Genomic DNA, 24,352 nt, shown 5'->3' with positions numbered 1-24,352 from the left:
ATTCTTGGTTGATGCTTACACTATGATAGAGTAAAGCAGAATTGTAGTAAAGCAGATGCTTGGTGTGTGCATAACTTATCTCTCCAATGATTACTACTGATAGACACTCAATTAAAAAAATCCATACAAATTTTTTATTATTATACAAGGGTGTTGGTATGTTTTCTGATTTTCGTTTTTATTTAGTTTGATTATTTCCTTCATGTTAAGCGAAAAAATTAATTTTTTTTCTTCATGTGTTTTAATTGATTTTATTTTGTAGTATTGTTGAATCAATGAAGAGTATTGAAGACTAATATAGAGGAGAAGGTTTATTTTTTACTCTATTCATAGTTGTTGTTTTTTTGTAGCATATTTGTTTTTTTTCATGTTTTTTTCTTTTGCCTTTGTAGGTGCTGTTCAATGTGCTGGATAGTATTGAGCACAAGAACTTTGACTCATTTTTTATCATTTCTATTTGGTAAGACAATATGCATCTCATCTCTGTTGCTATTATATGGATTGCTGCATATGAAGATATATTATTATTGATTGAGAGCATCCACGACTAGTAAAAATTATTCTGGATAGTATTGAGCGCAACTCATTTTTTTATGATTTCTCTTTGGTAGGACAATTTGCATCTCATATTCTCATCACCTTTGATGTTGTATGCATTGTTGTATATGAAAATAATCAATTATAAAGTACATAACTATTTTTTATTTGCATAAAATACTGATACGGTTCTTTCTTTTAACGATTAATCAAGGACAGGCACCGACAAAATTTTTGATTTTTTTTCCGTGCACTAGTATATCGGCTCTTTCACTGATTGAGGTTTTTTGTGATTTTTATTTATCAATTTGGTATTTGGTTCAAGGTATTTACGAATTGGGGTCATTTAGTGACGCGAGGGGGATCCAGCGTCACTGAGTGCCGCTACCATCCCCTCACGTCACTCTCACTTTTTTTTTTTTTTACTTTTTCCTATTGAGTGCCGCCCCCCCTCCCCTAGGGCACTCACAGAATTGTGCCAAGTGGCACAATCTGGTTACTTATATTACCGTAAAACTTCGGAAAGCCATAACTTTTGACTCGGGTATCCAAATTAGATGATTTTTTTTTTGATTTCACATAATTTTTCGAGATCTACGCAATGACATCTCAATTGACATATTTTATCTCTCACAAACATAATTCAAATCTGTAAAAAAGTGTAATTAGTGTTGCAAATTTGAACTATATTAATAGAAAATAAAATATGTCAAATGAGATGTCATTGCGTAGATCTCGAAAAGTTATGTGAAATAAAAAAAAATCATCTAATTTGGATACCCGAATCAAAAGTTATGGCTTTCCGAAGTTTTACCGTAATAGGAGTAATCAGATTGTGCCACTTGGCACAATTCTGTGAGTGCCCCAGGGGAGGGGGCGCCGGCACTCAATAGAAAAAAGTAAAAAAAAATAAAAAAAGTGAGAGTGACGCTAGGGGATGATAGCGACACTCAGTGACGCTGGGTCCCCCTCGCGTCACTAAATGATCCCCATTCGTAAATAACTTTAACCCGAATACCAAATTGATAAATTAAATAACTAAACACCTCTAGTGGGTGAAAGAGCCCTAGTATATCTTTTAAAACCACACACAATAAACCCAATTATTAATAATTATGCATACATGATGCTACAAACTTTTTTCCTTGAAATAATAAAGGAGGAGTTAGTTTTTGGGTCAATGAATTTGCTTATACAAATACAACAATTTGATGTTAAAATCCTTCAGGGCGACGCCGGTGAAATTGAGATGTAATAATTGCGAATTTTGATGAAGAGATTGAGGCAGATTGAATAATCAGTTGTCAGCGTGTTATACTCGTGCCGTGCGTAAATGAGTTAGGTAAAGGACCACAACCACAAGGAAGGAGCCAACCCACTCCAAACCAAAATCTCCAACTGAAATCCAAAATAGCAGCAAAGCAATCGCATTATAACCACAGGAATAAGAGTAGGAGTATGTATTTTGGGGTTTTATTGGATAAACATCAACTCCAATTCCAATTCCAACTCCAATTCCAATCTCAATCTCAATCTCAATACAATACAAACCAAAGGCCCCAATCGCGACGCCACTGCTATTGAGTTGAGAGTGTAATATCCCCTTTCCCTTTCTCTAAACCAAACCTTACTCCATATTCTGTTCCTTTCTTTGATTCGTTTCGATTCGATTCGATTCTCTCTCTCATCAGAAACATGGCGGAATCGGTGGAGCTTCCGAGTCGGTTAGCAATACTTCCATTCAGGAACAAGGTCCTTTTGCCTGGCGCCATCATTCGTATTCGTTGCACTTCCCCAAGCAGGTCACACTCCTTCAAAATTCTGTGTATTTTTTCCATTTAATTTTCCGAGCTCACTCGATTTTGTAGAACTCTTTTTTTTTTTTTTTTCGCTTTGTAAATGATATAATTAATAAATAGTTATTTATCGAAGTACTTATAATATTAATTTACGGTATGAAAGTTGTGAATTTATTGGTGGAATGGAATGCCTTTTCTGTCTTCCTTCAATTATTAAAATTGTTAAGAGTGGATCATAAGTTGACTTGAAACAGAACTGAAGAGCTGCATTTTGTAATGGACTCTGCGATACGTTGACGTGTGCCTTTGTAATTGCTAATTTAATCTTTTGATTTAGGGTTTTTTCTTTAAAGTTTAAACATACATATGGCTATTTCCTTGATGACTGCAGTGTGAAGTTGGTGGAACAAGAACTTTGGCAGCGGGAAGAGAAGGGGTTGATTGGCATCTTGCCAGTACGCGATGCTGCTGAAATTAATCCAGTGGGTCCGGCTATATCTCAAGGTGATAAACTGATAAGTAATTTTTTATTTTTTTAACCCTTAAAAAAATTAAAATGAAGATTTTTCTAATATTCATTATAATACCCGCTCTGCCTTGTAAGCGTAGGTACTGATTCTCTAGATCAAAGCCCAAAAGTTCAAGGTGGTTCATCAGATTCTCATAAACTTGATATGAAAAATCAGCATGATGTTGTTCATTGGCATAGCAGGTATAGCTCACGTGAACATCGTTTGTGTCACTTCAAGAATCTCAGATCAAGTTACTTATTTGATAGCATTTACATTCTAACAATTCACAGACCATCAGCATAAAGTTGTATCATTAAAAAAATTTCTTCTAATGGATTTGATTTACTTTGTTTTCTTTTCTCTGCTAAATTGATGGCTCCTCTTTCATATTTCTACCTTCAACTTTCCATATTGCATCTTCTTCCCTCGATTTTCTAATGCTATCAAATGAATATGTTATCTTGTGAATTTTTGCGAAATAAAATTGTCAAATGGAGGTGGATTTTCATAGTCATTGAATTCCAGGGGGGTAGCTGCTCGAGCATTACACTTATCAAGGGGAGTAGAGAAACCAAGTGGGAGGGTCACATATACAGTTGTTCTTGAAGGTTTGTGCAGATTTAGTGTCCAGGAACTGAGCACAAGAGGAACTTACCATACTGCTAGGATCTCTTCCCTTGAGATGACTAAGACTGGTAAGTTGTTAATCTTTTTCTTTAACATGAGCTTTTGCATAGGAAATGTATATTTTTATGCTCCGCAATTCCACTTTCAAATTTTGTGCCTTTTTTTTCATGGCAACCAATTAAAACACCAGACATTGGATAATAAAAATAATAACAGCAATAATGATGATGATGATTCTTATAATAATTAAATTATAATTAAATGATGAATATTATTTTGTTATAAAAATTGCACTATTATGCAGGGACCAATTTCTTCCACTTACTGAATGTAAATATTCTGAATCACGGTTTTTGTTTTCTTGCTATGAATGCAGTTTTTGTTTTATTGCTATGAATGCATGGAGCCATTGAAGCATAAGCACTGTTAATAATTAACACACTAGCATAAATTCGTTATTCTGTGTGAGAAGCTAATAGGTTTTGATGCCAATCTAAGAGCAGTTTAAAGATTTATATGATGCAACCATTTTCTTATTTAGAGATGTTAAAGATCAGATTTGATGACGGTAATATTCAATGCTTCAATCGTATACCTTCTAAGGATCATCTTCTTTTTACTTATTCAATAAACATTTGGAGGAAGGGGCATTTGATTTTACAAGGCCTTGAAGTAGTTTTATCTTTTGATTTAACAAACGTTGTCACATTTTATCATTATGAAAAAAAGAAAAAATAAAGTTTATAACAGTTCGCTCATGATATTATTACCGATGAGATTTAATTCTTATATTTGAAGATGCTGAGTTGCTTCCATTTTTCTAAGCTAGAGATGGAACAGGTGGAGCAAGACCCAGATTTCATATTGTTGTCTCGCCAATTTAAAGCAACTGCCATGGAGCTTATTTCTGTTCTGGAGCAGGTAAAAGCTTTTTACAATATAACATCAATATTTCTTCAGTAAATATTATATAATAATATTTACTGAAAAAAATGAAAATGTCGTTTGAGCATTGATCATTAAATGCCCTCAACATTCTGATACAGATAGTTGAAGAATATCAATAAAGGTTCCATGATTGCTTAAAGTATTTCTTATATATATATATATATATATATATATGTATATATATAATGTTGCCTGTGCACCAATGTCTTGATAGCTTGCTCATTGTCTAAGTGGTTAGTGGGATGAATTATTGTGTTATTGTTATGGGTTTTATAATTCTCATGTAACATGAGAAGGAAAATTTTCCTACACACCCTTCGATTTCCGTGCTTACATGGGTCTCACATATGGCTTTTTCTAACATATGAGTCCCACATGGCTTTTTGTCTCTATGGCATAAGAATTCCCTTCTTATGTAACATGAGAATTATAAAACCCGTTTGTTGTACACTATAATTATTTATGATATTTTGGGCTCTTCACAATTTCTATGTTGTATGAGCATTAGTAGTTTATATTTTGTTCTTGTTCATAGAAACAAAAAACTGGTGGAAGGACGAAAGTTCTTTTGGAGACTGTTCCAGTTCATAAGTTGGCTGATATATTTGTTGCTAGCTTTGAGATAAGTTTTGAAGAACAGCTATCAATGTTGGATTCAGTTGATCCTAAAGTGAGGCTTTCAAAAGCAACTGAATTAGTTGATAGGCACTTACAGGTAAGTAATAGAGTTAATGATTCTTCGTATAGGTTTAGTTTCCCATCATTTGTTCTCTGATTCTGCTTTTGTCCACTGCCAACAGTCAATACGTGTGGCTGAAAAAATTACGCAAAAGGTTGAAGGACAGTTATCAAAATCTCAAAAAGAATTTCTTCTGCGCCAGCAGGTTAGCTTTCATGCACCATATTTTTGATATATACTTCAATTCTTCAAATGTGAATGCAAGGGTATATAGGGGAAATATTGATAGAAATTTATGCCTTACAAAAATTGAATTACATGTTCCCAGCCAATAGTTCTCGATGACAGTCATTTCAGATGGAAAATCTCTCAGGGGGCGTTTGGTCGGAGGTATCTTATCAGATAGATAGGATTCTGATAAGTGGGAAAGATGAATCACCATGTTTGGTTGAAGATTTTCAAAAATTTCTCCAGCGAAATCAGTTCCCCATCCATCAAGTTTGCATGTCAATTTGGCTTAAATGCAAGGCAACCGATTCCCATATGAGATGTGGTATTTGAGGATATCTACCTAAATGAAGAAATGGATGATTAACCACATGACCACCATACCCTCAACTTGGAGCCCAAATCACATCTGAAGGAAGGTGACAGCTGTACATACACGACCACTCTCCGCACCGGCACCGGATACCAGCAACTGAACGACGTTGTCACACCACCACCAGCAACCAAAACAGAACCAAACACTGAAACAGAGCACAATAGGCAAAGACAAACCAATAACCACCCACCCAGATCAAAACAGTAACATATTAAAGGAGAAAGAGTTCAGCCACAACCCAGATTAGCCACAGTCAAACCAACCCAAGCAGGACCCAGTCAAACCACCCACAAATTGAAGTTGCCCCAAGCACGGACCATTGCATTAGGGTTCAGATGAGAGAATGAGGTACAATGGGATGTTCCAGATGAGGTTGAATAAGAGAAAGAGATCAAATGGGGTGTTTAGGATTTTGGTAGGCTTGATTTTTTTTTTCCCCTGAGAAATTGATTGCTCTGCCACTTGGATGGTGGCTGTGCAAAATTAGCTGATCCCTATAATCCTACCCCAATCACATCTTGAAGCGGCGTGGAAGGTGAAGGAAGGGTAAAGGGTAGGTGATTTAAAAAAATGTAAAAAGAGGGATATTTTTGTAATTGTAACACATTTCCCCATCTATATTTTATCTCACACCAAACATAGACTTTTATAATCTTATCTAATTTGCCCAGTAAATTTTTTTTCAACCAAACAACTTTTTTTACATTTTCCTACCAAACTCAATTTCCAACCATTTCCCTATCAATTACATTTTTCCAGTATTCAAAAATTTTATCCTCAACCAAACACCCCCTCAGAGCAATCACCTTAGCCTAGCTCAAGCACTGACCCCTCTAATATTTAGGGACTTCCTATTCATGTTTAGGGTTTTAAGTCAGTATTTAGGTGATACAAGCTATCAGCTAGCTATTCGAAACTGTTTCTTGTGCAAAAACTTAGTGCCTTTACTTATCTCGTTGTTTGGATGTAAGTTTATTCAGCATGATCAGTGTACCTTTGTTGTTTAAATGGTTGTTGCTGTGCTTTGTGAAGTTTCTACAAGCAAGCACAGCATTGAGATTTTGTTGGCCTTTAAGCCATCAGTTGTAGTTAGACTTGGATGGTACTATGATAGCATACATTTGGGTAACATTTAATTACAGTATTTTTGTTCCCAGAGAGGGAAAATACTATGTAAATAGTTTTTTACTTTCATTTATGGAAGCAGCAAGTAAATAGCGATATATTGTGCCAAGCATTTCAGAAGTCCTGGACTCTTGGCCAGTTCGGTTGCATAGGAGCATTTTATTTCTGTTTATATGTATTGTGTCTTGTTTGGGCTTTTATCTAATTGAACTGTTCTTGTATTCTTTTGTGGGTAAAATATATTTAGATGAGGGCTATTAAAGAGGAACTTGGTGACAATGATGATGATGAGGATGACCTGGCTGCCCTGGAAAGAAAAATGCAAAGTGCAGGAATGCCACAGACTATCTGGAAGCATGCTCACAGAGAGTTAAGGTACTTTTTGTTGGAAACATAGTTGCAAGGCGATGACTTATCTTTGAGAGGGAATTTCTTGCTATAAATTTCAATAAGAATGAAATTGGAAACTATGATATTGTCATAATTCAAGCCACTCTACAACTTAGCGAAGACAATCACTTGATTATACTGTAATTTTCTCTCAGGAGACTAAAAAAAATGCAGCCTCAACAACCTGGGTATAACAGTTCACGGGCTTACCTGGATCTTCTTGCTGATCTGCCATGGCAGAAGGCCAGCAAAGAGCATGAGCTGGACTTAAGAGCTGCACAGGAGCGCCTAGATAGTGATCACTATGGTTTAGTGAAGGTCAAGCAAAGGATAATTGAATACCTGGCTGTTCGTAAGGTTGTCAATACCCTTTACTATGCCACCCTCTGTAAATATCTATTACTCTGCAATTTAATGTGTATCTGATTTAAGTGTATGTATTGCAGCTTAAGCCAGATGCAAGAGGTCCTGTGTTGTGTTTTGTTGGACCACCAGGTGTTGGGAAAACATCTTTGGCATCTTCTATTGCTGCTGCTTTGGGAAGAAAGTTTGTGCGCATATCCCTTGGTGGAGTCAAGGATGAGGCTGATATTAGAGGACATAGGAGAACATACATCGGAAGCATGCCCGGGAGGCTTATAGATGGACTAAAGGTTCAAAATTCAACTTAAATATATAACATCACCTGTAATAGTGTCTAATTTGTATGATATTTGCTAATTCTTGTAGGAAGTTATTGATGCTTGTTGGTTTTATGATACACTGAATGCCGGCATTTTCTTGCTATATGCTTTTTGCCATTTGTCGTTGTCTCGGTGAAATAGACTAGAGCTGAGTGAATATTAAGAAGCATGGAGAAAAACCCAATATTCTGAATGTTTGTGCCGTATGGTAGTAAGGAGAATGCTTATTGAGTTAAGATTCAAATTCTAGATTCTACGTTCCATTATGCCATTTGTTATCTCTTCTTTCAATGAATTCTCATTTGAAAAAAAAAAAAATGAGATGGGAGTTTTAGATGTGTGATAACCCTGGCAAAGAAAGATTAAGAAACAAAACTATGCTATCTAAGATTGTTTGAATCAAGGATAACATGGAGATCACCACTATATGAGTTTCTGATCATGCTTTCTGTAAGCAAGTTTCAGAAATCAGAATCAAGTATTACATTGGAGAGCCTTCTTGAGCATTTGTTTTTATTTCTCTTTTTCTATATTTTTGGTGCGTGTGTTCCTTTGTTTCTAGGAGGGTTTTGGATCCTCCTGTTTGTAATTTTTTTATTCTAACAAATATTTTCCTCGAAGAGTGAGGGGCACTGAAGTTGAATACTCTAATGAGGAAAGGTCAGAAGAGTGGAAAATGTAGGAGGACTAGAGAAACATAGCTTTAGAAGGAAAGGAGTAAAATGTTCATATGGAGGTTAACAAGTAGTTTTGATTATTGAATTCATGTGGCTAAGTTCATCTATTGTTTTATGATTATATGATGCAAGTTTCATTTATTTATTGTTTTTATTTATTTTTTCATTTTATTTTTTTGGTAGAATATGTGATACCCATTTGCTAATTATCATATATTATGGATGAAGAAGAAAAATGAAGATATAGATGGAGAAGTCATCTCATTAATTAATGTATTACTTTGAAAATTGTAAGAAGTTTTCTAAAGGAGAAATTCTAGTTATTTTTTCTTTCTATACACATGGTACATTTACTTGAAGTCTGCAAGGGCATGCAATAAAATTGAACCGAATAAGAAAGAATTCATATTACTTTTGGTTGCTTTGTTTTTCTTTGGGGTCTGATTTAGACTGATAGGTGTTTTTGTGTTTGACCGTTAGAGAGTAGCTGTTTGCAATCCCGTCATGTTGCTTGACGAAATTGACAAGACAGGTTCTGATGTTCGTGGAGATCCAGCCTCTGCATTGCTAGAGGTTCTTGATCCAGAACAAAATAAACAATTCAATGATCAGTATCCTACACTCTTCATGATGTCTTTCCCTTATCTTAGTTAAATAAGTTTTTATAATTTATGTAGATATCTTTTTCTGATGAAGAATCATTTCGGAGTTTTCTTCTTCTTCTTCTTTATCTATAAAAATGAGGAAATGAGGAATCAGTACCTATTTTCTGATTGGTGACACCAGTTATATGGCATTTTTACTAGCAGGCTGTCAGCCCACATGAGTTTTTTTTTTGTGTAAATAAGATTCTAATTTTGATCTTGATCTATCTAGCAATATATTTTTGTGTAGATTCCTCACACCTTTGCCCATTTGGATGGGAAACGAACTTCATTAGATTATTTTCAAGGATAAGTCAATGCTAATGTTAGTAACATTTTTTTATAAGGAAATTACGTTTACATTTTGTATATCCTGGTATTTCTATTACTTGAATATAAAATAATAGAAGAATAATATGTTGTGTATTGATATGTGTCAGAGAGTTACAATATATAGAGACCCTAATGGGCTTAAGTGAAAGGCCCAAACCTAATCCTAATACAGTCAGAATATTTACGGATAAGACAGAATCCAATCAAATCTAATCATATCATATCTAATATTCTAACACTCCCCCTCAAGCTGGTGCGTATATATTATGAGCACCAAGCTTGTTACAAATGTATTCAACCCGAGGACCTCTAAGAGCTTTAGTGAAAACATCTGCTAGTTGATCAGAGGAGTTGACAAAAGCAGTCTTGATTTCTCCTGACTGAATCTTTTCTCGAATGAAGTGACAATCAATCTCTATATGTTTAGTCCTCTCATGAAAGACAGGATTAGAGGATATATGTAGCGCAGCTTGATTATCACAGATGAGTGTCATGGGTTGTTTCTGTTCACAAAGATGAAGCTCCTGAATCAACTGCTTTAACCAGACTAACTCACAGGTAGCATTTGCCATTGCACGATACTCAGCTTCTGCACTAGATCGAGCAACAACAGGTTGTTTCTTGCTCTTCCACGAAATTAAGTTTCCTCCAAAGAAGACACAATAGCCAGAAGTAGAGCGCCTGTCCGAGGGTGATCCTGCCCAATCAGCATCTGAATAACCACAAATTTCTGTATTTCCCTGATCTGAATACAACAAACCTTTTCCTGGTGCTCCTTTGATGTATCGGAGGATCCTCACAGCAGCATCCCAATGTGAATCACAAGGGGAATCAAGAAACTGACTAGCCGTACTAATAGCGAAAGAAATATTTGGCCTAGTCACAGTAAGATAGTTGAGCTTCCCAATTAGCCTCCGATAACGTCCAGGATCAGATAACGGCTCCCCCTGTCCGGGCAATAACTTGACATTAGGATCCATAGGTGTATCAACTGGTTTACTCCCCAACATACCAGTTTCTTCTAGGATATCCAGGGCATATTTCCTTTGACAGATAGAAATGCCCTGTCTGGATTGCGCCACCTCAATTCCCAAGAAGTAACGCAGCTTCCCAAGGTCCTTTGTTTGAAATGTACTAAACAAATGCTGTTTTAACTGACGAATTCCGTCTTGATCACTTCCGGTGAGAATGATGTCGTCAACATAGACTAACAAATAAATACACTTATCAGGAGATGTAATCCTATAAAACACAGAATGGTCGACTTTACTGCGGATTAAGCCAAACGCCTGAACAGCAGAACTAAAGCGACTGAACCATGCTCGAGGAGACTGCTTGAGACCATATAAGGATTTCCGAAGACGACACACCTTTCCAGACTCCCCCTGAGCAACAAAACCAGGTGGTTGCTCCATGTAAACTTCTTCTTGTAAATCACCATGAAGAAAGGCATTTTTGATGTCAAGTTGAAGGAGTGGCCAGTGACGAACAGCAGCAAGGGCAAGAAAGAGGCGGACTGACGCCATCTTAGCGACCGGAGAAAATGTATCGCTATAATCAAGGCCAAAGATTTGAGTAAAACCCTTGGCAACTAAACGTGCCTTGAGACGATCAATATGGCCATCAGGTCCAACTTTCACAGTAAAAACCCAGCGACAACCAACTATAGACTTCTCTGGAGGAGCAGAAACAAGGTCCCAAGTGCCATTGGAATGAAGTGCAGTCATCTCATCAAGCATTGCTTGGCGCCACCCTGGATGGGAAAGTGCTTCACCTGTGGTCTTAGGAATAGAAATAGAAGAAAGACTAGAAACAAAGGTGAAATGAGGTGAAGAAAGACGGTCATAACTCAAAAAGGTATAAAGAGGATAAGGGTTACGAGTAGTACGTGTACCTTTTCTTTGAGCAATGGGAAGAGTCTCTGATGAAGGATCCGGAGGGGAAGAAGCAACAGCAGTGGGCGATGAGTCAGCAAGAGTCGAGTCGACAGGAGGCACAGTTTTGCGACGCTGATAGGTGAGAAGTGGACGGTCCTCAGGTATAGAAGCAATAGGTTGCTCATCTGGAATAGAAGCACTTGCAGCTGGCAAAGACAAGTCAAGAAAAGGGACAGGAAGTACATGATCAACCTGTGACATCTGAGATGGGATAGAATTAAAGGGTTGTTGATCAAGAAAAGTGACATCAGCGGAAACTAAGTAACGCTTAAGGTCGGGAGAATAACAACGATAACCCTTTTGAAGACGAGAATAACCAAGAAAGATACACTGAAAGGCTTTGGATGTTAACTTATCCTTACCAGGAGTGAGATCATGAACAAAACAAGTACAACCAAAGACATGTGGAGTTAGAGGATAAAGAGGAACATCTGGAAGCAATAGATTATGAGGAATGTCATTGTGGAGCACAGATGAAGGCATGCGATTGATGAGAAAACAAGAGATGAGTACAGCATCTGCCCAGAAGTGAAGGGGAACCTGCATATGAATAAGAAGGGTACGAGCAGTTTCAATGAGATGTCTGTTTTTACGTTCAGCCACCCCATTTTGTTGTGGAGTGTGAGGACAAGTAGTTTGATGTAAAGTACCTTGTGTGGCCAAGAAATTAGAAAAATCAATAGAAACATATTCCTTAGCATTATCACTACGTAGAATACGAATAGAAACACCAAATTGAGTATGGATCTCAGTCGAAAACTTTTTATAAATGGAAAATAGCTCGGAACGATTTTTCATTAAATAGGTCCAAGTGCAACGGGAAAAATCATCAATAAAGGTAACGAAATACCGAAAACCTAAGACAGACAAGGTACGACTTGGACCCCAGATATCTAAATGAACAAGAGAGAAAGGAACATTAGCTCGTTTATTGACTCGACTGACAAAAGAGGAGCGTGTATGCTTCCCTTGTTGACATGACACACAATCTAAAGACTGAAGACCGGACAAAAGAGGAACCATTTTTTGCAACTTTGAAAGACTTGGATGACCAAGGCGACTGTGGATAAGTTGTGGAGATTCTGTGAGAGAGCATGCTACTGAAGGACGAGGCACATCCAGATAATAAAGCCCCCGTGACTCACGACCCACTCCAATCATTTTCCCCGTACCCGGATCCTGCACAGAAACAGAATGGTTAGAGAAAGTAATGGTGCAAGTGAGGGAGTGGATCAACTTACTAATAGAAATTAAGTTATAAGGGATGCCAGGAATGTAATAGACAGATGTCAGGGCCAAGGTAGAGGTCGGACGAGCTTGTCCAATCCCACGAACTGGGGCTTTGGTTCCATCCGCAAGGGTAAAAGACGGTAAATGATCAGAATAAGTAAGAGATGTAAAGAGTTCCTTATTACCACAGAGATGATCGGTAGCACCGGAGTCAAATATCCAAGTGCCAAGTGATGTAGAATGAGAAACACAAGCAACAAGATTACCAGTATAAGGCTGAGACTGAGGAGAAGCCTTCCTGAGAGGGGTTTGGAGTGCAGCATAGTCCGAACCTGAACCAAATGATGCATTGTCTGACTGAGCTATATTTGCAACAATAGAAGGAGAGTTAACCTCCGAGAGATCAGGAGATGCTGCTGCCATTTAAAGATAAAATATAAAAGCCGTAAACGAAGGCAAACGATATCCAATCAAGAAGAACCACGCGTCTAAGGTCAGACCCACAGAGAAACAATCACAGATCCAGAAAGGGGAGGAGAAGGCGAGCTTCTCTGTCCAAGACCGGCCGGAAAAAGCTGCCGGAATAGTGCTCACGCGCCGGCAGAAGGTGGCGCGTGAAGCCCACGCGCAGAGAAGACAGGTGGCGCGTGACGGCGCGTGGGAGATGCGTTGCTGACCGGACCACCACAGACCTGGTCGCCGGGAAGAGAGGATCCTGATCGCGTGAAGTTTGGTCGGAACAGTCGCCGGAAAAAGTCTCCGGTTGCCTGAACAGTGATTCTGACGGCGGGCGGTGGTTCCGGTGGCCTTCGGAGGTGCTGACGCGTTTGGAAAAATCACTCAGAGGCTGTTTACAGCCCTAGAAGGCTTGCCGGAAGGACGCACGGCAAGAAAGAGGACTCCTAAGCAGTGGGCTTAGGTTTTAAAGCAAAAACAAGGTTTCTAAGCGGAAGCGAGGGTTCCCAGAACGAAAGAGCTCTGATACCAACTTGAATATAAAATAATAGAAGAATAATATGTTGTGTATTGATATGTGTCAGAGAGTTACAATATATAGAGACCCTAATGGGCTTAAGTGAAAGGCCCAAACCTAATCCTAATACAGTCAGAATACAGTCAGAATATTTACGGATAAGACAGAATCCAATCAAATCTAATCATATCATATCTAATATTCTAACACTATTATTTCACCAGTACTAATTCATTTTTGGTGTTTTCACTTTTTTCTTCTATAGCAAAATATAAATACATAAATAATCCAAAGTTGTTCCTTAAGTTCACTAGCTATTTGAATGTTCCATTTGATCTGTCCAAGGTAATTTTTGTGGCTACAGCAAATAGGACGCAACCTATTCCTCCACCACTCCTTGACAGGATGGAGGTTATTGAGCTTCCTGGTTATACACCCGAGGAAAAGCTCAAAATAGCCATGCGGCATTTGATTCCAAGAGTTTTGGATGAGCATGGTTTGAGTTCTGAGTTCCTTCAGATTCCAGAGGTACCATTGCTTTTGACCAAAAGGAGTTATATAAACAGTACTGTTTATCTAAACAATTTTGTTGTATGAGAGTCTAATTAGCAACTATTTTAATGTAGGGGATGGTGCAACTTGTGATTCAGAGATATACTAGGGAAGCTGGTGTGCGAAGTTTGGAGAGGAATCTAGCTGCCCTGGCTCGTGCTGCTGCAGTAAGAGTAGCAGAGCAAGAACAAGTAGTTCCACTAAACAAAGGGGTACATGGACTTGCTACACCACTTCTAGAAAACAGACTTGCTGATGGTGCTGAAGTTGAAATGGAAGTGATACCAATGGGTGTTAACAATCGTGACATTTCGAACACATTCAGGATCACCTCTCCATTGGTTGTTGATGAAGCTATGCTTGAAAAAGTACTTGGGGTAATTGCTATGCAAATTTGTTCTTGTTTGCAGTTGAAGCTTCAAATACCATTGTTCCTTGCCCCCCTCCCCCCTCTTCCACAACAAAGAAAAAAGTTGGTGGATTAAATTTTATAAAAAAATTTGCTTGCCCTCAGCAACTCGAATCTATTGCTTTCGAAAAGATTGCCACATAATTATGCATTGTACCTCAGGCAATTGTGTTTTCTCTGCATGCAAAATTGCAAATCTCTATGTTTCGGTATATAATTATTACCTGGGAATGCAGTGCTATTTTAAAATGCACTTTTGCAGTATGACAATGATATATAACGTGAATGAGTATCTTGTGTATGAAATCATCTTGAAAGAGATCATAATAAGCCTATCTTAATGGAAAATAGAATTGATAATTTTCTTAAAGGGGAGGAATGCCTAATTTGTTGATGTCATTAAATGCAGCCTCCAAAGTTTGATGGAAGAGAAGCAGCAGAACGTGTTGCAACACCTGGGGTATCTGTTGGACTGGTTTGGACTACTTTTGGTGGAGAAGTTCAGTTTGTGGAGGCTACAGAAATGTTGGGGAAGGGTGAATTGCATCTTACTGGACAACTGGGTGATGTAATCAAAGAATCAGCTCAGATTGCACTAACATGGGTAACCAACTACTTCTAATTGAGCTTTAATCTTCCTTTATCTTGATTGGGGTTGTTCCTTTAAGTTTCCTTGAATAATATGTTTCATGTTACTTCTGTCCAAAAAAATGTATCATGTTACTTGTAACAGGCTAATAGCCAAAATACTTGTGTGTATGTACATGTTTGTTTGCATGCACAAGCTTGCACATTTGACTATTTGAGTGTGCGAGTGTCCCAGTGCTTGTTTGCCATTATCCTGAATTCCTTATTGTTGAGGCCTTCTACTCCTTTTTGTATGTTATTCTTGTTCCTTCGTTTGCAAAAAGAATTGTAATATAATCATACAGATTTTTTTATAAAAGAAGTTCTATTAAAAGGAAAGGAGTACATAGAAAACAAGGATAAGACATCCTCCTTATATCAAACAGAAATCAAACAAACATATTAATACATAATCAGTCTCCAACCTCTCTCTTATGTCTGCCAAGGAAATTCCCTAGAAAAGAAAATGCACCACATATAGCTTGTAAAACAAAGTAACATTCATGTCCCATAACAGGTCTTAGAACACAATTAAAAATCCCAGCATTTTGCTATATGCAAATGCTGGAAAGAATATCATTCAGAGTGTTACAGAACTTGGCTATCCTTACTTGGGCAGAAACCCGTAAACTTGATTAGAAGAAACTGCTCCACTATCTAACATCAAACACAAGATTCACCAAAGACTCCAAAGTTTTTCTCCAGATGCAAGCCAAATAAATAGTAACTGCCAAAGTTATTATTTTGGGTGTTCCTTTGAAATGGTTGTATCATCCGTACATGGCATCTTGTGCTTTTAAAATCTAAGGGCTTTCATTTGCTAATAAGTATTGTTTCTTAAGGCACCTTTATTTCCTTGGAGAACAGCAAGGTGGTATGGGTCTTAAAAAAATCTTGAAATGGTGTGAGTGTGGTATTATATATATATATATATGGTGTCTCACAATGAATAGGAGTGACATTTTCTTCAATTTTTTAGACTAAATTTGGTCATCTAAATTCTAGTCTGCATGATGTGCGTGCCACTGTTCATTGGCTAGCTCAAGTTTGTGTTCATTAAACACTTACCATCTCAATGTTATATATGCTCCGCAGTCGCCTCATGTATTAATTCAAGATTTCTTACTTGTTTCATTGACCATAAAGGATTGGTTTATAGGTAAGGGCAAGAGCAACTGATCTTAGGCTGGCTGCTGCAGAGGGCATTAATCTGTTGGAGGGCCGTGATATACATATACATTTTCCTGCAGGTGCTGTACCTAAAGATGGGCCTTCAGCTGGTGTGACTTTGGTCACAGCATTGGTATCACTTTTCAGTCAGAAAAGAATGAGATCAGATACAGCTATGACTGGAGAGATGACGTTGAGGGGTCTTGTACTACCTGTTGGTGGTGTCAAGGATAAGGTAAGTTTCTTATGTCTTCATGAGCAGTGTAAATTTTCTAAGAGATGTTACTGATAAGGCCATGTTATTGATAGGGCCACAAGGGTAATTGCGAATATGTTACTGCTAAACAACCATTAGTGTACAGTGATTCGTTATGGCATGACATGCACAAATAAGGGGATGTTTATTTGAATAGAAAAATGGCCATTCCCTCCAAACCTACTCTAAGGTATTGTGAACTTAGTGATTGAGAGGTGAGATGCTATCAGATGGACATGAAGGGGAGGTTTTATACTTTTTTATGCCAAAAAAAAGGAGAGGAAAAAGAAAAGAAACCGATCACAGATAAGAAATATATGAACTCAGATTGCCATTTCAAATCTGATTACACTACAAAATGTAATGCTAATGCACAGTTATTTGCCATCAGTATCTGGCTTAAATGCATTGATTATATCTGAATTAACATCCAGTGACAGTGACAGAAGAAAAATATTAAGGCTATAAAAAATGTGGCATAATATAATTTTTATCAATCTTTCACAGGTATTAGCTGCACATCGATATGGTATTAAGAGGGTCATCCTGCCTGAAAGGAATTTGAAGGACTTGGTTGAAGTCCCATCATCTGTGCTGGCCAATATGGAGGTAGATTTGTTTCCTTGTATTGTATTCCAGTACGTTTGCTCAATTTTATAGTAGTTGTGAACTGAGTTGGCACTAAGATAGGTATGTATTTTGCATGAAAATTTTATCACTTTTTTACTTGTCCAGTCTGAACAGTGGTATATTTTTAAAAGACACCATGGGCCTTGCGTTCTTATTTTTGTGTTTTACATTCTTATTGTGCTTAATCAGGTCCTTAATAACTTATTACTGAAATGAAACACAAAATCTTAGTTTCCTTCTTGAAATTCTTAACAGATACTGCTTGCAAAACGAATGGAAGATGTGTTAGAGCATGCCTTTGACGGTGGGTGCCCTTGGAGACAACACTCAAAGTTGTAACAATATCCTTGACTAGCACATGTTTGTACCCCTTTGTATTTCAATCGCTCATGGCTTATGTATCGATTCAACATCTGGCCCCGTCCTGATCTATATTGTTGTTGCGACATTGGGGACTAATTATTTTGATCTATTCAACTGGTCGTGATTGAGCAAAACTCTAGAAACCAACAAATTGGAAGGGAGCTGACATCTGCATGTATTCTTGAGACCCCATTCTCCACAATCTTTTGTAAGTAAATTTTTTGCTTTCGACATGCTGTTCTTATCCATGTTGAGCAAATGATGTTTCTGACTCTCCTTTAGCACCCCCTTCCCTGGCACCCTTTGTAAATGTTTTGTCCTGTCACTATAATTTATATTGTGCATAAACCATTATTTTCTCCGAGCAAATGAGCACTTCAGCTCTCTCTTTAACGTGTTTATCGGCTTCCCCGTTACTTGTCAGTTGGCCCGATTAGGCTGATTGGCCAAATCATTGACCAAATTGTACCCTTTTTTAAATGTTTATCGGCTTCCCATTTTGTCCCACTTCCCAGCAGTGTTTTGAAAACCTAATCGGATTGGCTGCTTCTACCAGTTAGACTTTTTTTGGTGGAACCAGTTATACTATTAACCAATTTTGGTTCGATTATTTTTATTATATTACCCACTTTGACTTTGGTTGAGCTATCAATTTAGCCGGTTGAATCAATCGAACCATGATCCAAACTCTTACCAGTTTGATCTTTGGTTCGGTTATTAAAACTTATTGCTTGCAAATCTCTCTATTTTTCTGATACTAAAATACTCAAATAAGGAACATATTTACTTAAAATGTAAAATTTTCCCTCCCCTTTATCGTTTTATCATCCAAACCCCTCTATCTAAATAGAGCCTTATCTTAAATGGGGAGTTTGAGTTTATGCTATTCTCTCCAATTTCTTCGTAAGCCATTGTGTGCACACTTTCAAGCAAACGAGCAACTGTCATTTAAGTTCATGATCTTTCTCTTAAATTGTTTTGGGTTCCGGTGGTTGTGACAAGATTTTATTAAGGTTTGGGGGAAATTGTTTGGCTACGTGCTCCGGACTTTATTACGGAGTATAGCAGTAAAAACATATGTGGACCAGAATCGGACTTGGTATTTGTCACTCTGTCAATGTCCAAGCTTGAATTCCTAACCGGAATCGTGTCTTAATGAAGTGATTGCAAAGCACAATTACAAACTACCGCTTAACTACTATACAGGGGAAAGATTGTAGAAATGACGGTCCATTTTTTCTTAAACCTGGTGTTTAACATCTACAACACCCACGACTGCTACACATTAACCTTCATCTGTAGTTTCCTTAAACCAAATCAAATGTATTCGTCCCCTCTTCTACTTGTACGAACGTAATGTTCTCTACTTGTACGCGTAGTCCTTAAATTTGATCGTTATTATAACATTCCATTTTTTTAACAATTTTAAAATATTCTTACAATAGCATAATTTGTCAAAATTCACATTTAATTATTTATTAGGATCTCATAAAATATTGCGGAAGCTAATCTACATTCAATTTGGAAAAATGTTATCACCGCATCTGTAACAGATACAAGTGCAAGGTTAATTTTATCATATTTTTATACCAAAATATGTTCAATGTCAATATTTAAAATTTCAAAATATAAATTCAAGGTATAAGGTTTAACTTAAATATGTTTTATATAGTTATTAAATCTAAACATAGAATTTATAATATTCAGACCTAGCTTGAAATGTCTGAGACATTATTCTCTCACTGTCCGTTGCTATTTCAACCTTCGAAACCTGGTTCATTGAGGGTCTTTGCTCCCTCGAAAGATCATCGAAGCACAAACACAAATAATCAGCAAAAAGCTGGTAATCTCAATTCAAAACACAACAAGGATAATCATAATTCAATAAAGCATCATAATCAACTCAATCATCTATCAAGATATTTCACTAATGATAATCATGACTCAAATACTCATAGTAATCAACTCAAGCATCAATTCAAGTATGACATTTCCATTATTGATCTTATTCAGTTTCATTAACTTCTTGAAGAGAATCATGGTAGACCTGAGATACCCTACTATCAGTTTATCCAACCAGGCACAATCAAATTTGGCCATAATCAAAACATCAAATCCTAGTGTGCACACCTCTCCCCAAAGTTGCTACTAATACCTTGGGAAACCCTGTTGTCAGGTACTACTTTGGAAAGAATAGATAACATCATATAACATTAAAGGCTTAAAGTCCAAAGGTTGTGTCCATCACTTTCAAAAGTATCATTCTAAAAGTTATTTTTCCACTATTATCTTATTACAATCACGCACAATTAGGGAAATTTATTCTTGTCGCCAACCATATACTATGAAAAATTCTCTTAAAGAGTATCATATTTTCATATCAATTATCCAAGAGTATTATAATTCCATCATCAATTATCCAAGAGTATTATAATTTTCACATCAATTATCCAACATTTATCAAAAGTAAAATCCATATCACACATAAGCAATTATCCAATATCTTATCAGAGGTAAAATTCACACCACAAATAGTCAATTATTCATTATCTCATCAAAGGTAAAATTCACACCACAAATAATCAATTATTCATACATCTCATCAAAGGTAAAATTTATACCACACGTACTCAATTATCCATCATCTCCACCTATTATCACTAAAGAATTAGGATTTTTCCAAAAATAGTTATATAATTAATTTTGTGATTCCCTAGAGGTAAAGATTAAACCCAATAAAATTCCCAACAATCAACATCAACAACACTTTTATCCCAAATTAATTGGGGTCGGTGGTAGATGAACCCAAATAAAAGATACGAAAGGGTTAAAAAAAGATAAAAAAGATAAAAATAAAAAATAAAATAGTAATAATATATATAAATATAAATATAAATATAAAAGTGGTAAAAGAAGGGGAAAAGAGGGGGGAGATGAAGGGGGAAAAGGACTAAAAAGGGACCATCTGGAACATAGGAATAACAATGGGTCTAACCCTCCACCATGCATATAGATTTTCTCAATTTCGTTCTAAGGCACACCGTCCGTCAATCTATATCTCAATCTATTAAGTCTTGCTTTACTACCTTCCCCCAAGTAAGTTTCGGTCTACCTCTACCTTTCTTTGTGTTGAGCTCTTGGTAACAAACTTTTGTTCTTACAGGAGCATCCAGGGGCCTTCTTATTACATGCCCAAACCACCTCAGTCTATGTTATCTCATCTTTTCAGCCACCGGTAGTACTCCTACCTTTCGTCGAATATCTTCATTTCTCATCTTATCCATTCTCGTATAACCACACATCCACCTTAACATCCTCATCTCTGCCACTCCCATTTTATGCTCATGTTGCCTATGAGCTGGCCAACATTCAGCTCCATATAGCATTGCAGGTCTTACTGTTGTTCTATAAAATTTTCCTTTTAACTTAAGGGAGATTTTGCAGTCACACAAAAATCCAGATGCACTATCTCATTTCATCCACCCTGCTCTGATTCTATGATTTACATCCTCATCAATCTCTCTATCTTTTTGCAAAATGGATCTCAGGTACCTAAAAGCATCTTTCTTGGGTACATCTTGGCCAAGTAGGTGTACGGGATCTTGGTCTTCATCTCTTGCCAGAGAAAACTCACAATTCAAATACTCAGTCTGGCTCCGACTTAACGTGAATCCTTTAAATTCCAACGTGCTTCTCCACAATTCAGGTTTTCTATTAACACCTTCTTTGTTCTCATCAATAAGCACAATATCATCTGCAAAAATCATACACCATGACACTTTCTCTTGAATATTTTTTGTTAGTTCATCCATAACTGGCAAAGAGATAAGGACTTAGAGCCGAACCTTGGTGTACGCCTACCGTGATATAAAAATAACTTGATGTTCCATTACAAGCTTTCACACAAGTAGTAGCCCCATTATACATATCCTTGATCGCCTTTACATACTTTGATGGTACTTTTTTCTTCTCAAGAACCCACCATAAAACATTCCTTGGAACCTTGTCATATGCTTTCTCAAGATCAATGAACACCATATGTAAGTCCTTCTTCTTTTCTCAATATCTTTCCATTAATTGTCGCATCAAGAAAATGGCTTCCATGGTACATCTTCCTGGCATAAATCCAAATTGATTTACAGAAACCTTGGTGTCTCTTCTCAAGCGATGTTCAATAACTCTCTCCCACAACTTCATAGTATAGCTCATTAGCTTAATGCCTCTATAGTTAGAACAATTCTGTATATCTCCCTTGTTTTTGTAAATCGGCTCAATCATATTTTTCCTCCATGCATCAGGCATCTTATTTGTCTGAAGAATCTTATTGAAAAGATTGGTCAACCATTTTATTGCCACATTTCCCAGACCTTTCCACACTTCAATAGGGACACCATCAAGTCCCAAGGCTTTTCCCAAGGCTTTATTAGTCTTAATCCTCTTTAAAGCCTCATTAACTTCATGTGTATTAATTCTGCGCACAAATCTTCTATTCAAATCATCATAAGCATCCTCCAAGTCCAGCTCGCTTTTATCGCCATCCCCATTAAACAACTTGTTAAAGTAGTTCATCCATCTATCATTTACATCTTTATCTCTCACCAAAAGTTTTTGATTTTCATCCTTGATGCATCTAACTTAGGTGAGGTCTTTACTTTTCTTATCCCTTATTTTTGCAAGTTTATATATACCTTTTTCACCATCCTTGTTCCCAATATTTTTATACAAATCGGCGAAAACCTTGTCTCTAGCTTCTCGCACTGTTTTCTTTGCATTTTTTCTCGTCAATCTAACTTTTGCAAGTTCTCTTCATTGGAATTTTATGCAAAGATCTAAAGCATTCCTTCTTTTGTTTAATTGCCTCTTGCACCTCTCAATTTCACCACCATGTTTTCTTTGGGTGAAATTCATTTTCTTTGTTTTTTCCAAACACTCTCCTTCCCATATTCTGAATACACATAGCCATCTCATTCCATATTGCATTTGCTCCTCCATCAAACTCCCAAGGTCCTTCATGCAACATTCTTTTATTGAACTCTCTCTCTTTTTCCTCCTTAAGCTTCCACCACATTATCCTTGGGTTCTGGGCCCTCTTCCTCATTGTAAGTACTTTGTTGAACCGAACTTCCAGGACTACCAGCTTATGTTGCGTAGCGACACACTCTCCAAGGTAGACCTTACAATCAACACAAGAAGTTCTATCTTCTCTTCTAGCCAAAAAGAAATCAATCTAACTATAATTATGGCCGTTGTGATATGTGATTAGATGTGACTCCCTAATTAACCTATAATTTCTTGGAGTTGAAATTAAACCCAATAATATTCTCAATAATACATATATGATTACCCTGCGATTAACTAAGGGTTAGGAATATATATAACAAATTTCATATAAAATTAAACTATAATACCATAAGGATCAAGATTACATATAGCAAATTTAATGTAAAACTATCCTATGATATCTTAAGGATCAGGATTCCATATAAAAAATTTCGAATAAGACTATCTTAGGATTCCCTAAGAATTAGGATTACCTATAACAAATTTCAAATAAAACTAATTTATTTACTCCCTGCAAATGAGGATTACATATAACAAGTTTCATATAAAATTAATATATTACTCCTAAAGGATTAGGATACACCCAACAAATTTCATATAAAACTAACCTTAAGATAGCTAGGAATTAGGATTACACTATCAAGATTCATATAAAGCTAACGTATGACTCTCTTGGGATTAGGGTTACATATACCAAATTTCACCTAAAATAACCTAAGATGTCCTAAGGAGGATCGGGATTACGTGAACTCCGTGTTTGAAGGCTTCTTTAGGAGAAAGGCAATTTTTGAGGAGAAAAGCAGTTGGTAGCTAAAGAAAAATAATTACAGCAAAATTTGGAAAAGGTTGAAAATAGGAAGAAAATTTGAGAAGAGGAAAAAGAGAAAAGGAGATATGTAGGAAATCGGAGAGAATATAGAAATGATTTGGTTAAATTAAACTCCTATTTATAGCTGTAGTTATAACTGAGGCATTAATTACAGGTAATATCAATAGTCATTACGATTATTTGATTATCATTAAAACTGCAAGTAATATTAATAGTCATCATAATTAATTTAATTATCATTAATATATTTAACGGTTACAAAATTAAATGAAAATAAATGTTTACATTACCAATTAAATTAAAACCAACCCTATTAACATTCAATCACAACCAATAAATATATCAATCCCTATAACACCACTTTATACTAAACCCAATATATCTAACATAATTTAACAATATGCATAAGGGTATAAACTATTATTATTTTTATTGCTATTATTTACTTATTTATTTTTCTGGTTAGTACAGTTAGTGTCTGTAAAAGTCAAGCCATCAACGACTGGGGGATTAAACTGGAGGCACCAAGGGATGGTTGGAAGGGGAAAAAATACATCTAGAGAACCAAGGGATCAGTGATGGACCAAAAGAAGAGGGGTTGGGTTTTTTCAGTAGCAAGTACTTTTCAGAATTTCTTTCGTGTTTCATACATTATTCTTTTGAACGGCGAAGAAGCGAAAAGTGCATAACTGTATTTAGCAGCATCGTAAAGGCTTCTCGTGCATTTAGTGGCAAAGATTGCTTTTAAAATAATTGA

The 24,352-nt window shown here is 36.6% G+C and overlaps 1 protein-coding gene across 5 annotated transcripts; it reads left to right on the top strand.

Annotated features, from left to right (window-relative positions):
• The first annotated feature begins 1,791 nt into the window (after window positions 1–1,791).
• Window positions 1,792–18,084, top strand: LOC133289898 (lon protease homolog 2, peroxisomal). Of its 5 annotated transcripts, XM_061487918.1 has the most exons (17): window positions 1,806–2,339; window positions 2,728–2,840; window positions 2,946–3,048; window positions 3,374–3,543; window positions 4,305–4,396; window positions 4,959–5,138; window positions 5,224–5,307; window positions 7,079–7,206; window positions 7,377–7,578; window positions 7,668–7,874; window positions 9,062–9,192; window positions 14,013–14,226; window positions 14,325–14,627; window positions 15,069–15,263; window positions 16,446–16,691; window positions 17,220–17,321; window positions 17,598–18,084. In XM_061487918.1, exons 1-17 carry the CDS (start codon window positions 2,233–2,235, stop codon window positions 17,679–17,681), a joined length of 2,661 nt encoding a protein of 886 aa, XP_061343902.1. In that variant the 5' UTR covers window positions 1,806–2,232; the 3' UTR covers window positions 17,682–18,084. The 5 variants fall into 5 exon arrangements, 4 of the variants coding, with proteins under 4 accessions (XP_061343903.1, XP_061343902.1, XP_061343905.1 ...); XR_009748552.1 differs by lacking the exon at window positions 17,598–18,084 and having other exon boundaries at window positions 1,793–2,339; window positions 16,486–16,691; XM_061487919.1 differs by lacking the exons at window positions 17,220–17,321; window positions 17,598–18,084 and having other exon boundaries at window positions 1,792–2,339; window positions 16,433–16,598.
• Window positions 18,085–24,352: the final 6,268 nt, after the last annotated feature.

Source organism: Gastrolobium bilobum, unplaced genomic scaffold, assembly GCF_033153095.1.
Source record: "Gastrolobium bilobum isolate Gb01-03AN ecotype WA unplaced genomic scaffold, APGP_CSIRO_Gbil_v1 utg16824, whole genome shotgun sequence".
Taxonomy (NCBI): domain Eukaryota; kingdom Viridiplantae; phylum Streptophyta; class Magnoliopsida; order Fabales; family Fabaceae; genus Gastrolobium; species Gastrolobium bilobum.
Note: the sequence above shows the minus strand (reverse complement) of the source record. Positions and strands in the feature narration are given on the sequence as shown.